This window comes from Dendropsophus ebraccatus, chromosome 8, assembly GCF_027789765.1.
Source record: "Dendropsophus ebraccatus isolate aDenEbr1 chromosome 8, aDenEbr1.pat, whole genome shotgun sequence".
Lineage (NCBI taxonomy): Eukaryota > Metazoa > Chordata > Amphibia > Anura > Hylidae > Dendropsophus > Dendropsophus ebraccatus.
In genome coordinates, this window is record NC_091461.1 from 60888213 (window position 1) to 60905451 (window position 17239).

The 17239-nt window shown below is 41.8% G+C and overlaps 1 protein-coding gene across 1 annotated transcript in view; it reads right to left on the reverse strand.

Annotated features, from left to right (window-relative positions):
• The window catches only part of NPFFR1 (neuropeptide FF receptor 1), a 102077-nt gene that overhangs the window by 37307 nt on the left and 47531 nt on the right, over positions 1-17239 (reverse strand). The window contains exon 2 of the mRNA XM_069979150.1: positions 1630-1729. Within this exon, the coding sequence (XP_069835251.1) occupies positions 1630-1729 (100 nt within the window). The remainder of the gene's footprint in view (positions 1-1629; positions 1730-17239) is intronic.

Sequence of the window (17239 nt, forward strand, 5' to 3'; positions counted from 1 at the left end):
CCCTAACGGTGCTCTGGAGCGGAGTTTACCCCGACTAACAGCGTGAGTCATTTGATCATAAAACGTACTGTAAAACGGAAAACAAATTCTGGGCCAGAATTGGAAAAAAACCCTGCAGTTCTGCAACTATTAAGGAATTTTGTTCCCACACTGTTCTCTTTGCAATATAACTGATATGTTATCTTTATTCTGCAGGTCAGTACAATAACAGTAATATACCAGTAATAACATTAAGGCTATGTTCACACTACTTATATGTCCGGCCGCATATTTTACGCGGCCGGACATATACGTGTGAAACTCCGGCTGGGGATTTACGTAAGTTGCGGCCGGCTACGTTCGGTCCGCGAACTTACGCCCGTAGTCTACTTACGCTTCCCGAGCGCCGTACGTAGCGATCTGACAGCGGTCTTTTACTTGGATATCTTTGGCTAGCCCTGGACACCCCACAGAACCTTTTGGATTGGCAAATCAAAGTGCAAAAATGAAGAAATCACCACTCCGTACGGGACCGCATGTTACGCTACGGGCGTAAGTTACAGCATTTCCGTCCTGAAACAATAGTCTGGTTCATTTTTTACGGCGCCGCATACGATCCGGGCGTAAGTTCTTACGTAGTGTGAACTGTGCAGCCGTAGATCGTATACTTTCCATTGTACACAAACTACCTAAATCTCCGGCCGCTTATTCATGGAACGAGCTACGGCCGGAAACTTACGTAGCGTGAACATAGCCTTAGGCTATGTTCACACAACGTATGAGACCGGCCGTTCCGTGACCCCGGCCGGGTCACGGAACAGCCGGTCTCTGGCCGGATCATCTCGGCCGGTACTTAAGTACCGGACGGATGATCTGTCCAGCCACAGAGCTCTGATGCAGGCGCATCAGCGCGCGCCCACATCAGAGATTACCATAGCCCATATATATCAAATATCGGTACCAGTTTTGGGTGGATAGGACAATTTTCTTTGGTTTATTTTGTTAATGATCACCGTGCTGGATCAATAATGGTTTGTTTTAATGATTCAGACAATTCCGCAGGCGGCAATACCAAACATATTTTGGTTTTTCTTTTGTTTTTTTATTCACGTCCCCCTAGGGTACTAACGGAAAACAGTAATTAGATGGCTTATACTGATCAATGCTATGCCTCTGCATAGCATGGATCAGTTAGATCGGGGCTCTGCTCATAAAGTCTTATTGAGCCAGACTCTATCAGCAAAGACGCCATTGCTGCCACTGAAGGTAAGTTTAGCCCTACAAGCCATACCAACCCATTGGCACCCGGTTCTCTTGTTACAGGAGTGTCAATCAGACCCCGTACAGGTCTGGCACCTTTCAGGTATCTCTGCATGTTGCGATCAATATTGATTGTGTCATGCAGAGGGTTAAACTGACTGAAGTCCACTCCTGGTGGTTGCAGGCAGCAATGGGAATATAGCACGGGGCAAGCTCCTTAACCTGCAGTATACACAACTACAGCCGGGCGTATCGGCAGTCTTAATTCTCCTTCACATACCTACATTTAGTTAATTATTAATAGGAAACCTAAAAATTTAAATTAAATACCTGATACATTCCCTTTAAAAAGCAATATTTAGGTGAATAACCGAAATATTTACACATTACCTTTCGACTGCAATGGCCACAAGAGTAAATACCGATGCAGAAACAGACATCCCTTGGACAAGACCGCTCATCTTGCACATGATGTTGTCAAAAGGCCATCCTAAAATAAAAGACCAGGATCTTATGACATGTATACTTATGTTGTAAATAACAGAAACACAGTGATTCATAGTGCTATTGTGTCGAAGAAGGAATACGGTGAGAATTTATTTGATGTTAGCTTTCTCCTTCCCCAGCTCCTAGTTAAATCAGGAATTCAGATATATTTTAATGTACATTCATATCTTAACCCTTAAGGTCAAAGCCAATTTTCGTTTTTGCACTTTTGCTTTTTCCACTTTATGTTTAAAAGTCCATAGCGCTTGCATTTTTTCACCGAGAGACCCATATGAGCCCTTATTTTTTGCGAAACCAATTATACTTTGCAATGACAGGCTTTATTTTTTCCATAAAATATACTGAGAAACCGGAAACAAATCATTTCCGCTGTCAAATTGAAAAAAAAAGGAATTTGTTTGGATTTCGGAGAGTTTTGCATTGGCGTCGTTTGCCCTATGCTAAAACTGACTTGTCATTCATGTTCCTCAAGTCGTTACAATTACAACAATATGTAACATGTATAACTTTTCTTTTATCTGATGGCTTTTAAAAAATTCAAACCATTGTTAACAAATATATGTTCCTTAAAATCGCCCTATTCCCATGCTTATAGCGCTTTTATCCTTTGGTCTATGGGGCTGTTTGAGGTGCCATTTTTTGCGCCATGACATGTACTTTCTATCGGCACCTTGTTTGCGCATATACGACTTTTTGATCACTTTTTATTACATTTTTTCTGGATTTGATGCGACCCAAAATGCGCAATTTTGCACTTTGGGATTTTTTTGCGCTGACGCCGTTTACCGTGCGAGATCAGGAATGTGATTAATTCATAGCTTGGGTGATTAGGCATGCAGCGATAACAAACATGTTTAATTGTTTATTTATGTATTTATATTTATAAAATAGGAAAAGGGGGGTGATTTGAACTTTTAATAGGGGAGGGGATTTTTTTATTAATGAAAAAACATTTTTTACTTTTTTTTCTACTGTGACTGATATTCCCCCTGGGGGACTTGTATATACACAGCATTGATCTCTCATATAGATTAATGCTGTGTATATACACAGCAAAGATCTATTAGATTGGTGATAGATTGCTGTGGCCTGCTGCAGGCCATAGCAATCTATTGCCAAGACAGGATCAGCGTCATTGCGACGCTGAGGCCTGGCACGGGCAGAAGAATGGATCCGTCCCACTACACACCAGGGATATGAAGTGGAAAGCACTTCAATGCAGCTGTCAGGTTTGACAGCTGCATTGAAGTGCTTAATTAGCCGGCGCGGCAACGGGCTAATAGAGGCACTGCCCGGCTGCAGATTGCAGCTGGGAGCGGTGCCGTTCAGAGCGGCGTCCCGGCGGGACCCCTCTCTGAACTCCCCCAGCGTCACCATGACGTATCAGGTACGTCATGGGACGCTAAGTGGTTAATGAATAAAAATACACCATAGCTTATGTTACAGAATGCTCACTAATATTGTAATAACTATTGGCAAACATCAGAGAAATATCCCTAAGGCTAGATTCAGACAGAGTTAAATAAAAGCTAAATGCAACCATAATTTTAAGTAAAAATATAACAATGTATGAACAAATGGAGAAAAAAAAGAAACGGCTGTATTTTGCAAAAACAGGTTGCAAATAATAAGCATGTTCATTATTTGGGCGGTCATAATCAAGTACGGCTATTATTCTGTATAGTGTGAGCTCTGTCAAACAGTTTCCCATTGACTTTAATGAAGTACTTTACTATATTGAAAATATGGCCATGTTTATTTTTATTTTACAGTGTGTGAGTATAATCTAAAAGGCAAAAATTCATGATTTTTTTTTATTTATTCTGGTTAAAGGAGTTGTCTGAGCTTAGAGAAAAGCTTAGAGAACTACCATTTGTCAGAAATAGCATTACCCTTGTCCATGGGGAACTGCAAGTGGAATACATTTTCTACAATTTTTAATGTTCCCTGGGGGCTATTTCATGCAATCATGAATGTATCATGAAGGTATGTATAACTCCTCCGGAAGTCAAGGAAAATTATCAGGATCCCTGCAATCACACTGTTGGAGTGCCAATTGGTAAGTGATAGGTGCTGCTTCTGTCACCTACACTTAAACGCTGTATGTTTTTTTCACTAATGGTGAGGACCGGCTGCTGATAGTCCATGCTGTACCCATACGGCATGGATTGTCAAGGGGTTAACCCATTAAAGAGTAAATAAATAAACCTCATCAACCACTTGTAATCCTGTGCAGTGACAGGACTGTGTGCATACTTAGGGCCCTATTCCACCGGACGATTATCGTTCACATTATCATTAAATCGTTTGAATCTAAACGATAATCGTTCGGTTGAAATGCAGTTAACGATTAATAAGTTAAGGACCTATTTTTATCGTTGCTCGTTCGCAAAACGTTCGCAAATCGTTCGCATTGAATAAGACATCGTTCTGTCGTTCGCAATAGATACGAACGCAATAGCGAAGAAAAAACAATCGCAATTACGATCATAAGTAGCGATTATCGTTCCATGGAAATGAGTGAACGTTTTCAGGTCTTTCGCAATAGAGGTCGTTTGAGATTGTTAATCGTTAATGATTATGCGAATGATAATCGTCCAGTGGAATAGGGCCCTTAAGGTAACATTTACATTTACAGTTACATAAAGGAACAGGTGTTACAGTGATCCAGTGGTTCCTCTATGTTAAAAACTTATGAAAATATTAATTTAAGATCTTGTTTAAAACACTTTAATACCTTTCCTAATTCTCATAAATATGGAAAGGAATACAAAAGAGAATGAAGAAAAGAAAGGAGTCCAACCAGGTGTAAAATGCTTTCATTAAAAGCCAAACTAAAACTTAAGGAAAAACATGAATAACATTCTGGCTTAAAGAAGAAATTAAATGTTAAGTCTCATCTTAAATATTTCTAACAAAAAAGTGAAGAACAATAAGGAGATTATCTGGTAAAAATACATTATTATGCTTAAAGGGGGCCTCCAAATTCAACAAATCCCTCTAAAATAAGTGATTTCTCTGCTGATCAGATGGGGAAAGTTCACTTATTTTCCAAATTTTACAGAAAGATTCTACAATGTTAATTTTACCAAACATAGAAAAGAATACCCACAGCTCCAATAAAATTCTAAAGCTTTATTCCAGATCCTCTAAAAAATCACAGTACAACAGGTAAAAACATTCCAACGCGTTTCGGGATGCCGCCCTTTATTCATGATTTAGGGACTGCCCCTCAAATTATGTTGGAGTGTTTTTATGTGTTGTACCATAAATTCTTAGAGGATCTGGAATAAAGCCTTGATATTTTATTGGAGCTGTGCACATTCTTTTCTGTATGCCTGATTGCAGCCACAGTACAGTTCGGATTTCTTCTCCTACTTCCTCCATACCAAAGAGGTTTCAATTTACACTATCCATTAATGCACATGGTGAGCTTATACTTTCTCTTGTGTGTTGCTACTTTAATTTTACCAAAATCAATTAACAGAAAATATATACAAAACATTTGAGGCATGTTGTGCATTTTCAAATCTGTAATATAATTTCATGGAGTAAAATGTGCTGCAAAAATCTTCACCAATAACAATAATTCAGTATTGAAACTTCTGTTAAAGTAAGTTCAAGGGACTAGTTTTGTAATTTTCTGCCAATAAAATACATTGGAACATTATTTTAAACTTTATTAGGCATTTATAGTCCCAAATAAACAGCTGACTTGTATGTTTCATATTAACATTTTCTGTATTCACTGTTAGAAAAAAAAGCTGAAATATGCCTAAAAAACATCCACAATGCTAGATAGAAAGACAAAAATTACAGAACACAGAAAATATAGCCTATAGCCCAAATATAGCTCTTGTGAACAGGGCCCTAGTTCCTCTAGTTTCAGTAATTAGTGTGTAATTCTATGTCTCATTGTCTGTGCATGTATCCTAAAAATTGTACACTACTGTGGAATTTGGTGGCGCTATATATTTAAACATTATTTGGTTAACTGAACTGAAAGCATCATAGGGGTCCATAACATCAGTTTGGGTCATTAGACCAGTGATTGCCGCAGGACTTTTATCCATATCATACTAGTCCTAGATAGATACTAAAAGAGCAAAAAAGTATATAACAGCTCACCAAGATCTGTAGTAATGAAATGAATAAAGGTTCCTCTGTCACGCTGATTGGAAGGGTGTTGGTATCCTAGCCACCAGATGGTTTTTTATGAATTACAAAGAATAAAGGCTACTAAAGTCTACTGAACAATGACATCTCATTTCTCTTCTTATTGTTTGAATCAAAGAAGACAGATGTACAGATATTGTGATACCTTAATAAATGTAAAAGAAGGTCACTCCTAAGACTTAACCCACACGGAGCTAGCATGTTTACCTGCAGGATCCAAAAGCCTCCTGTCAGGACTGGCAAGCACAGACAGGACAGAGACAGTGGGCCCTGAATCTGAACCCACCCACTGACTCTACCTAATTGCCTCGGTCGACCCTAAATGGTCGCGGACAACCACAAAGGCGTTCCCTACGCTGCGTAAGTGAAACACAGAACAATATGGACAGACAACACACAATAAAGAATAGTAGAACAGGCCAAGTCAAACCACACGGGCAACGTAGTACAGTCGGTAACACAAGGGATAGTCGAAAGTCAGGCAGTGGTCAGAACACGAGTAGTTAGGCAGAAGGAATTAGGACGGGATTCGCAGGAAAAGGACTGGGGGAGCTGGGATCAGAATAACTAATAGCCAGCGATTACTAGCTGGCTTTAACTTTACTTTATACTGGATCAGGAGCCCGGACCAGACACTGATTGGTCCGGTCTCCTGATTCCAACAACAATGCAGCTGCGGCGCTGCAGACCAAGTGGCAGAGTGATCTGCCACTCAGCCTGCAAGAAGCCGCACCAGCTGTGCCGGCCGGCTAACTATCACGTGAGACCGCGGCGTCCCCGGTTACTAGGGACGCCGTCGGGTCTCTGTGACGTCACTCGAGCCGGCCGCCGGAGCCGAGCCCGAATAAGACGTTGCAGGAGCCAGGTCAGGTGAGTTCCTGACATTACCCCCCCTCTTATGAGGGGCCTCAGGACCCTTATCCACTGGACCGGGTTTAGACGGATTCTGGGCATGATATCGTCGGACTAACTGAGGAGCGTGTATGTCCCTAACTGACACCCATGTACGCCCTTCTGGTCCGAAACCCTTCCAGTGGACTAGGTATTGCAATGAACCTTGTACCTACCGAGAGTTTAAAATTCTCTCTACCTCATACTCCAGTTCACCCTGGACGACTAGTGGAGCAGGAGGAGGTGATGGGGACACCGGTGGCACATATTTTTCAGCAAGGCTTTATGAAAAACAGAATGAATCTTTAGGGACGATGGTAGTTTAAGCCTAAAAGTTACTGGGTTAATAACCTCTACAATAGTATATGGCCCAATGTATTTGGCCGCCAGTTTCCCTGATTGGACTCTCAATTTCAGATTTTTAGTTGAGAGCCAGACTTTTTCACCTAAAACATATTGATGGCCAGATATGCGTCTTCTGTTGGCATACTTTCGATAGGTTTCTTGGGCCTTAACCAAGCTCTGATGAGCTTGGGCCCAAACTGTGCACAGTTTCGAGAATATATCTTCAGCTAAAGGGTTTACAGATTCGGCGGAGTGGACGGACGAGTATCTGGGATTAAACCCATAATTACAAAAAAACGGCAACATACTAGTAGAGCGCTGCTCATGGTTGTTTAGGGAAAACTCAGCGAGTGAAATGAAGTCACTTCGACAACAAACGGGCGTTCGAGTCAGTACTGGAGCTTTTGAGAAACAATGCCGAAGTGTGTCGAATGCCTCAATAACCTCTCTGGACCAGTGTACAAGGTCCGCTCCCTTCTTGGTCGAATCGGTAAGAGGCCTAGCTATGATGGAAAACCCCTTAATAAATTTCCTGTAATAATTAGCAAAGCCTAAAAACCTTTGTAAGGCCTTCAGGTTGTTAGGTCGTTCCCAATTCTTAATGGCCGCCACCTTGACTGGGTCCATACTAAACGAATGGGGAGTAATATTATAACCCAAGATGGACATGTGTCTTTTTTCAACCGTATTAACTATGTAACTATGTAACAAGACTTCCTGGAGGCCAAACTGGCATTTTGACAACTTGGCATAAAGATTATTTTGTCTGAGAAGCTCCATTACCGTACGGACATGCAACACATGGGAAGACCAATCTGGGGAAAAGATTAAAATATCATCGAGATACACCACTACAAATTGTCCCAGGTACTCACGAAAAACATCATTTACAAAGTGCTGGAAGACCGCCGGAGCATTGCATAACCCAAAGGGCATGACGAGATACTCGAAGTGGCCCTCTGGGGTATTATATGTGGTCTTCCACTCATCACCGTCCCTGATGCGGATTAGATTGTATGCTCCCCGCAGGTCCACCTTGGAAAACCAAATGGCTCCTATGATTTGATTAAATAGATCGGGAATTAATGGCAACGGATGCTGATTCTTAACCGTAATCTTATTCAACTCCCGGTAATCAATACAGGGACGGAGACCCCCGTCCTTTTTCCCAACGAAAAAGAACCCTGCCCCCATGGGAGAAGAAGATGGGCGTATATGACCTTTACGCAGGCTATCCTTTATATATTCCCTCATAGCTTCTCTCTCAGGACAGGACAGATTGAATATGCGACCTCGAGGGTATTTGACACCAGGAAGTAGCTCAATAGCACAATCATACGGTCTATGTGGCGGTAATTCCGCCACTGCTTTTTCTTCGAACACATCAACATAGTCTGACAAAAATTCCGGAACCTCCCCTTCTCCGGAGGAGCATTCCGCAAGAGACACAGCATTACAGTGGGAGGCACACCCAGGCCCCCATCGTACCAGCTCCCTGTTGGACCAGTCAAAGACAGGATTATGAGTCTCCAACCAGGGAAACCCCAGAATCACGTCAAGTTATGCAGTAGTAAGAAGTCGAGTCTTTCCACATGGACAGACCCCACCTTGACCTCAAGACAAGGTGTCACATAGCGTACATTCCCCTGGGCAAAAGGGGCAGAATCTGCTCCAGTGACATTAACAGGACGCTGGAGCAGCAGGGGACATACCTCCAAACCAGAAAGAAACATAGGATTAACAAAGTTGGTAGAGGATCCAGAATCAACCTGGGCATACCCATTAATACTTTTATCCCCCACAGACAAAGAGATTGGCAACAATAACTTATTTTTGAAGGTTACCTGTACGCCTGAGAGATCCCTTCGACAATCTCTCAGGCGCTGAAGTTTTCCGGCGATGGGCCCGGCCTGGAAGGGTATTGCCGAACTTGGTGTCCTATCCTTCCGCAATAAAAACATAAGTTATTCTGCAGGCGATGGGCACGTCGGGCTTTAGCATCGGTGGCATCCACCTGCATCGGCTCTTCGGGTGATGGTAAGACAGGGAGGGAAGGCTTGGGGTGTGAGAGCGGTGACACAGAGGTTGTAGGGTGGTCAGGGGTACCCTTCTCTCTCTGTCGGTCCCTGAGTCGCCGGTCAACTCTGATAGCTAGAGTCATGCTGTCCTCAAGCGAGTCAGGAGTAGGGTATGCCACCAACATATCCTTCAATCTGTCACAAAGACCCACCCGAAACTGATATCTGAGGGCCGAATCGTTCCACGTGGAAAGACCGCTCCACTGCTGGAATTCTGAGCAGTACTCCTCCACTGGACATCGGCCCTGTCTGAACCCGGTCAGCTGTCGTTCAGCGTTAGCTGCACAGTCTGGGTCATCATACAGTAGACCTAAAGGGAAAAAGAACTAGTCGGGGTTCAGTAGGTCAGGGGAGTCAGTTGGTAGAGAAAATGCCCACTCCTGTGGTGGCCCTTGGAGGAGGGACATGATGATGCCTACCTTCTGAGTCTAATCCCCTGAGGAACGAGGGCGCAACCTAAAATACAATTTGCACCCCTCCCTGAAGGCACGGAATTTCCTCCTGTCCCCCAAGAAATTATCAGAAAGCTGAACAGGTGGCTCAGGAGGTGTGGGGGAGGTCACCGTGAGCTGTCGGGGTGCCGTCTCCTGTTTCTGGACCCTTACAGCGAGCTCCTGAACCATCGTGTTGTGTCGCTGCATTTGGTCCACAATATTAATCAGGGCTGTCGGGTTGTCCATGAGGCAAAATGGCGGTATTGGGCTGGCTATTCTGTCAGGACTGGCAAGCACAGACAGGACAGAGACAGTGTGCCCTGAATCTGAACCCACCCACTGACCCTACCTAATTGCCTCGGTCGACCCTAAACGGTCGCGGACAACCACGAAGGCGTTCCCTACGCTGCGTAAGTGAAACACAGAACAATACGGACAGACAACACACAATAAAGAATAGTAGAATAGGCCAAGTCAAACCACACAGGCAACGTAGTACAAAGTCAGTAACACAAGGGATAGTCGAAAGTCAGGCGGAGGTCAGAACACGAGTAGTCAGGCAGAAGGAATTAGGACGGGATTCGCAGGAAAAGGACTGGGGGAGCTGGGATCAGAATAACTAATAGCCAGCGATTACTAGCAGGCTTTAACTTTACTTTATACTGGATCAGGAGCCCGGACCAGACACTGATTGGTCCGGTCTCCTGATTCCAGCAACAATGCAGCTGCGGCGCTGTAGACCAAGTGGCAGAGCGATTTGCCACTCAGCCTGCATGAAGCCGCATCAGCTGTGCCGGCCGGCTGACTATCACGTGAGACCGCGGCGTCCCCGGTTACTAGGGACGCCGTCGGGTCTCCGTGACGTCACTCGGTGAGTTCCTGACACCTCCCTTTTCTGCAATAAATTCACCCAAACCCCTCCTCTGTGCATTCAGTGGACCCTCTCTACATATTAAGCCCTAGATAGATACCTAGATGATAATTTAATTCCAGGGTGTCTTGTTGCATGGACTCTAGCAAACACTTGTGGGGAAGCCTAGCAAGAAGGGTTCAATTTCTATACAGCTCCACCACAGTGGGAATTCATTTTTACTGAAGATATAGAACTCAATGGACACTCCAGACCCTCTAGTATTTGAGAATACCCTAATGGGATATTTGAAAATTAAACAGGTATTGATCAGTCTGGGTGCTGAGCCTGCCACTGGTCACTAGAACGAGTTGGAAGAAGCACTCAACTAAGCATTTTTCTCCCAGTTTTGATTGTACAGGTCAGGCCCCATAGTAAGTGCAGAAATAAGCGATACAGGGAGAGAAATGCTTATCCCATTGTGCCTTCTAAAGGATAGTGACACTTTAAAGGAAATCTGTCAGCTTCCGGGCCCTATCTAAGGTGCTTACAGTGTGCTGTAGCTGGGAGTCCCCTAATGAGCATGGTGCTTTTTGGTAATTTTCTGTGCAGCGGATTATGCACAATTTCATATCTCCTACTGTACTAATGTGGCAAAGAGAAGGCAGTTTATGTCTGAAAAAAACACTTAGATATGGTTGAAGCTGTGGTCTAGGGTTTGTCTAGAGACCTGCCAGCAGTTCATTCTCTGGTTCAAATGCCCTGATGGAAATGAAATATAGGTATTTAATTATTTATTTATTTATTTATTTATGTTTTTATCATTATTATATCATTTTTAGGGCTATGTTAACACACAGTATTTTTGCTTAATATTTTGGTCAGTATTTTTCAACCTAAACCAGAAGTGGATTGAAAACACAGAAAGGCTATGTTCACACACTGTTGACATTGAGTGGATGGGTGCCATTTAATGGCAAATAATTACTGTTATTTTAAAACAACGTCTGATATTTGCCATTAAATGATGGCCATCCACTCAATTTCAACATTTCTGTGTTCTCAATCCACTCCTGGTTTTGGTTGTAAAATACTGACCAAAATACTGAGCAAAAATACTGTGTATGAACATAGCCTTAACAATGATACAATTATGAAGAAAAAAACCCTCTATTTAATTTCCATCAGGGAATTCAAACCAGAGAATGAACTGCTGGCAGATCTTTAGACAGGGGAGTTACCCCTAGACCACAGCTCCAACACATTTGGGCTGAGAGATTCAATTATACCTGAGTGTTTCTTTCAGACATAACCTGCCTACAGAGAACTGATCTGCAATCTGACAGCTGAGGGAGCAGGAGGCCGGGCAGCATTAATTATTCATGAAGAGGAGGGAGGAGGAAGGAGTGGAGAGGTGTGCCAGAGTGTAGGAGACATAAGATTGTACATAATCCGCTCCACAGAAAATTACCAAAAAGGCACCATGATAACTAGGGGACTGCCAGTTACAGCATACTGTCAGCACCTCATGTAGGGCCCAGGAGCTGACAGATTCCCTTTAAGCAGGTGCATAGTTTGTTCTGCCATTATACATGAAAAACATTAATCTACAAGCAATTATATATTATATAAGTAATTATATTCTAGAGATGTAATTCGAGATACAGCAATATCAATCTGTCAAATTGTAGCAGTATTTAAGGTAACCTTCGCCATCATCGCTCTAAAACTAACTATGATCTATTTTACTATTTTTCTTCCTTCGGTCCATGTGACAGCTACAGTACCGATTAAATTCTTCACAGGTCAGAGAGACAAATCTTTATACCGCTTTCAATTATGGGTAGAAAAAGTCATTATATAAAATGCAGTATTGGGCTAAAGATGTAGCCAGGGTTAACGTGATCCCTGACGCAGTGTCAGGTAGGTATGTTAAGTCAATTAGAATGTGGAGTTAATTGCGTTATTGTGATCACGTTAACCCTGGCTACATCTGTATGTTCCCACAATGTCTTTTTTTGCCGTTTTATGCCCCAAATTATGGATATATATGCAATTAACAACCGCATTTTGGTGCCAAAATAGCGTCTGTCTAAAAGGCATGGTATGAAAGGCATGTGTGCAGAATTTTTAAAGTGTACAACACACTTTTGAGAAACAATAATACATAAAGCTGATAAATGACACCAATTTTCTGACAATATGTTTCCCTGCATACAACAATTGCCATCATTTCAGGGGGTCGTATGGCACTCAAGCAATTTGCTCTACTCGGCGGGCAGAGCGTAAGTGAATCTTTACACTTTTGACATTGTTGTCATCTCTTCATTTCTAAAAAGCTGCAATGCCGTTCTATTTTAGGTCAATTTCAGCTTTTAGGTTTCCCTTAATCTATACTCTATACACTGCAATTATTCTCTTTTCTCTGTTTTGACTAGCAGAATAGTTTAAACCAGACTAAGTAATGAATTAGCTACCTATTTTTATCCCTACTTATGAGACAATATATGAAGCATGTGCTGTGATCTTGCTGAAGGCATCAAATGGTAGCTGCCATATCCAAATTCCAATCTCATTTTAAAAAGTTAAATGTCTAAAAATGTAGACAGAAAATTAAATGACATGAGAAATTGCCATTAATATTGAGGTGTTACATTAGCTTTTTCCATTGAGTCTGAACATAAAGCTGATAATCAGATGCTGCCAGGTACAGAACAGCTATATATGTGTATGTCAGCCAGCGGATTATGGGTTATCATATCTGAATGAAACTGCTTCTGAAATGTGATCTGTGTTTGTATACTTTGTTGTCCTGCTTCTCGTCACTGATATTAATCAATTCTGGCAACTTTCCCTTACTCATTCCTTAGGTTTCCGTATCTCTTTATTTTGCCAGTAATTTACATTTTTTTTTCTGTTGTTGTGATATTGGGGGGGGGGGGAGGTACACGCAAAAACATTTCATATCGTTCCGTGTGAACAGTCGTTCGGCGATTTAACCAATGTGTGAGATAGGTTTTAACCCCTAGGCGACCTAGGACGTACCGGTACATCCTGGAAGTCTGTCCACAGACGACCCTGGACGTACCAGTACGTCCTGAGTTATGAAGCGCGCACCGGAGGTGGAGGCTCGCTGCAATTAGCAGCCGGGACCTCACCGGTAATGACACGCTGCAGCGATCACGCTGCAGCGATCGCGCTGCAGCGTGACAATAACGCCTTAAACGCCGCAGCTGCGGTGTTTAAGTGTAAGTGACAGGGGGAGTACCCTGTCACTTACCGATCGGGACCCCCGCAGTGTAACTGCGGGGGTCCAGATCGGTAAAACGGACCGCCAGAGGTCTCTCACCTGTCTCCGTGCGGTCCGATCGGCGCTCTGGTCACTGAGCTTGCACACGCAGGCTCAATGAGCAGATCGCCAATAACACTGATCAATGCTATGCCTATGGCATAGCAGTGATCAGTGTGTAAAATAAAAGTATTGTATGTACAAGTTAAAAAGACACTTAAGGCTGGAAACACACATGGGAGCTTTTTTAACTGCCACTGCAGTTATAGTGCCAAAACCAGATCCAATCAAGAACCAAGATATAACAGAAAAGAGAAGTACAAGTCCTCCCTTTATACCTTTATATTTTCCATCCCATTTGAATTCACTTTTGGTTTTGGCAAAAAAACAAATTGCAGTGGAAGTTTAAAAAAAAAAAAACGCTGTATGTGTTTCCAGCCTCTGAGAAATTTCAGATCATTTATAAATGGGGGCATGGCCTAAGGTGCAACACTTTGTACCAAAAAATATGCTAAAACCAGGCTCAAAATTCTGGCACAGCTACTTTCTTGCAAACAGCATCAACGCTTTCATGGACATGTGTCTTTTTTCAACCGTATTAACTATGTAGCTATGTAACGCTGTCCCCAGGTTGTGTGTGGCTCTGTTCACTTAAATAGAACTGTTCTGCAAAACCACACTCAAACTGAGGACAAGAGGGGTGCTGTTTCTGTTAGAAAGCAGCCATGTTTTTCTAAGTCTGGGCAATCTCTTTAAAGAAAACTAATAGTTAGTTTAAACTTAGAGTGGCCAGATGCAACACATTTATCAAACAACCAGCACCACACTGATAAATCTGGCATATTTGAAAACTGTCCATTGTAAGTTTGCACATAGAAAGTTTAAGTAAATCTGGGCCCTAGCCTTAATTCACTGCAAAATCTTGACTTTAGAGAAACAAGAAGGACTATAAGCACACTAAGATATCAAATAACATGCTGCCCATAGAAGTCAAATTGTTGATTTTTTTGTCTTCTCTTATACTGGGGAAAAAAAATATAAAAAGCTATTCAAAACTTCCAACTCCCCCAAAATTGTTCTGATAAAAACAAAACACCATCTAAAATAAATGAGCCCTCACACAGCCGTGTAGACAGAAACATAAAATTATAGGTGTTGATTATAAATGTTTTTATGCTTTGGTATGCTTATACTTTTTTTTAAGTAGTCAAAATAAAAGCTATATAAATTGGGTATTGTAATTGTACTATCCTAAAGAATCAATATAATGTTCTGGTTTTCCTATAGGGTGCACTGGGTAACCACCCCCCAAAAGAAAAAGGTTGGTAAGTTGTGTCTGTGAGTGGGTACTGTATGTGTGTGTGTGTATTTATGTATGTATGTATGTATGTATGTATGTATGTATGTATGTATGTATGTGTGTATGTGTGTGAATCTATTATTTCACCATAGATTCTATGGTAAAATGAAATGTATCATTATAAAATATATCTAATTCCACAAATTACTGCTCTATGACTCTGTAAATGGAAAGTTTAAAACATTAAAATTTGCAGTACTCTCAAAGGGTTAAATATTAGGAATTGTGAAAAACTAAATTTTAATCAATGTTGCTAAGATGTATCTAATATTATGATTTCAACTGTATACCCCTATATCTGCTAAAATAATGCTGGCTTACTGGCTGTCAAACACTCTTGTCCTTTCTTGTGCAAACATTTCTCCGATTCTGAGAAATGTCTTTGTTTTATCTTTATAGGTCTCCAGATTTGATCATCATGTATGTTTCCTCTCTGCTTGAACTGGAATTTCATATTAAGCTGAATACCAATAGATACATATATTTTATTTTAATCCTAGAGTAATGTCCCTTTGGAGCACCAAGTGACCGGACCCTCGGTGAAATGGCTGGCAAGATTATTTGTGACATGAAAAGAATTTATTAGAATAAGAAAATAATTGATGGCCAGCTGTGTTATTCATTGGAAAAGCTGCTACCATTATAAAATCTTCCATTTTAAATCCATTAAATGTCAAAATCCCTTAAGAAGCCTTTTTTTTCTTCTGTCAGATGTGCAGACGTTTCTAAGACAATCAGTATTGTGTGTGCTATAGTAAGATTTGAGGATAGAAAGGGAATTCTGCATCTCTTTCATAAAATGCCATTGTTCCAGCCCATTGGCTTTCTAGTATTGTTGTTGAGCACCAGTTACTTGAATAAGACCTCTTAGTTGAGTTTGCCACAAATGTGAATTAAAGGGGTTATCCAGAATTAGAAAAACATGGCTACTTTCTTCCTCATACAACACAACTCTTGTCTTCAGTTCAGATGTAGTTTGCAATTAAGCTCCATTCACTACAATGGAATTAGTTAGCTAAACCCCACCCAAACTGGAGACAAGAGTGGTACTGCCTTTGGAAGAAAGTGGCCATGTTTTTCCAATGCTGGATAACCCCCACTAAATGGTCAACTATTTATTTTTAGTACTAGAGTGAGTGACTTCGCACCTCTCACACTAAGGCCTCATCCACACATCTGTAGCCTCTCCATATCAGATAGGACTATGATGTACATCCGAAACTGTCCACATTTATGCTGCAACTACGGGCCACACAATGGCTTGCCTTTTGTTTCTGCAACATGGATCATGGCCTCAACACAGATTCTGTCCGTAAATGCAGACAGAATCAATACCCATATATTTCTATGGTTTCATACATGCATCAGTAGGTGTTAAAGGGGAATTATCAGCAGGATATAAGAACCTGCTGATATGTCCCAGGGGACGCCAAGGATGAAGGTTACATAGTTACATACAGTAATATGGTTGAAAAAAGACACATGTCCATCAAGTTCAACCAAGGAGGGGGATGGATGGAGTGAATAGGGAGAGATCATGGGTAGGTTTTATACATATGCAATAATCTTAATTTGTTCTAAGAAAGGTATGTGTCCTACCTTCTTCCTCTGTGCCATTCCGGCGCAGTTACCCTTTAGCTCCACGGGCCGCCCCTGGTGAAGGTGGGCTGGATCGGTGCTATTAGGGGACAGTGCTTCTAACAGGTGCCCCAGTGCTCCTCACGGTCTCACTGGACTGTGGAGCAAAAGACTAACTTCACCTGAACAGCGCTGAGAAGGAAGGTAAGACACATACCTTACTTCTTGGCCTCTCCTGTGCAGTAGGGAAATACCAGCAGGTTAGATTTGTTCCTTTTAACACTAACTGATGTATCTATGAAACCATAGAAAGAGATGGGTATGCATTCTGGGCAAGCAGTCATGTTTGTTTAATTTAAGGTCCCTTTAGCATTTGTGTTTTCTTCTTCTTTTTTTCTTTACTAGTCCTTAAAGAGGTACTCCGGCGCTGTTAAAAAAACAGGTACCTGAAGCTTCAGTTGGTCTTTATCATTTCTTCACTTCCTGGTTTGG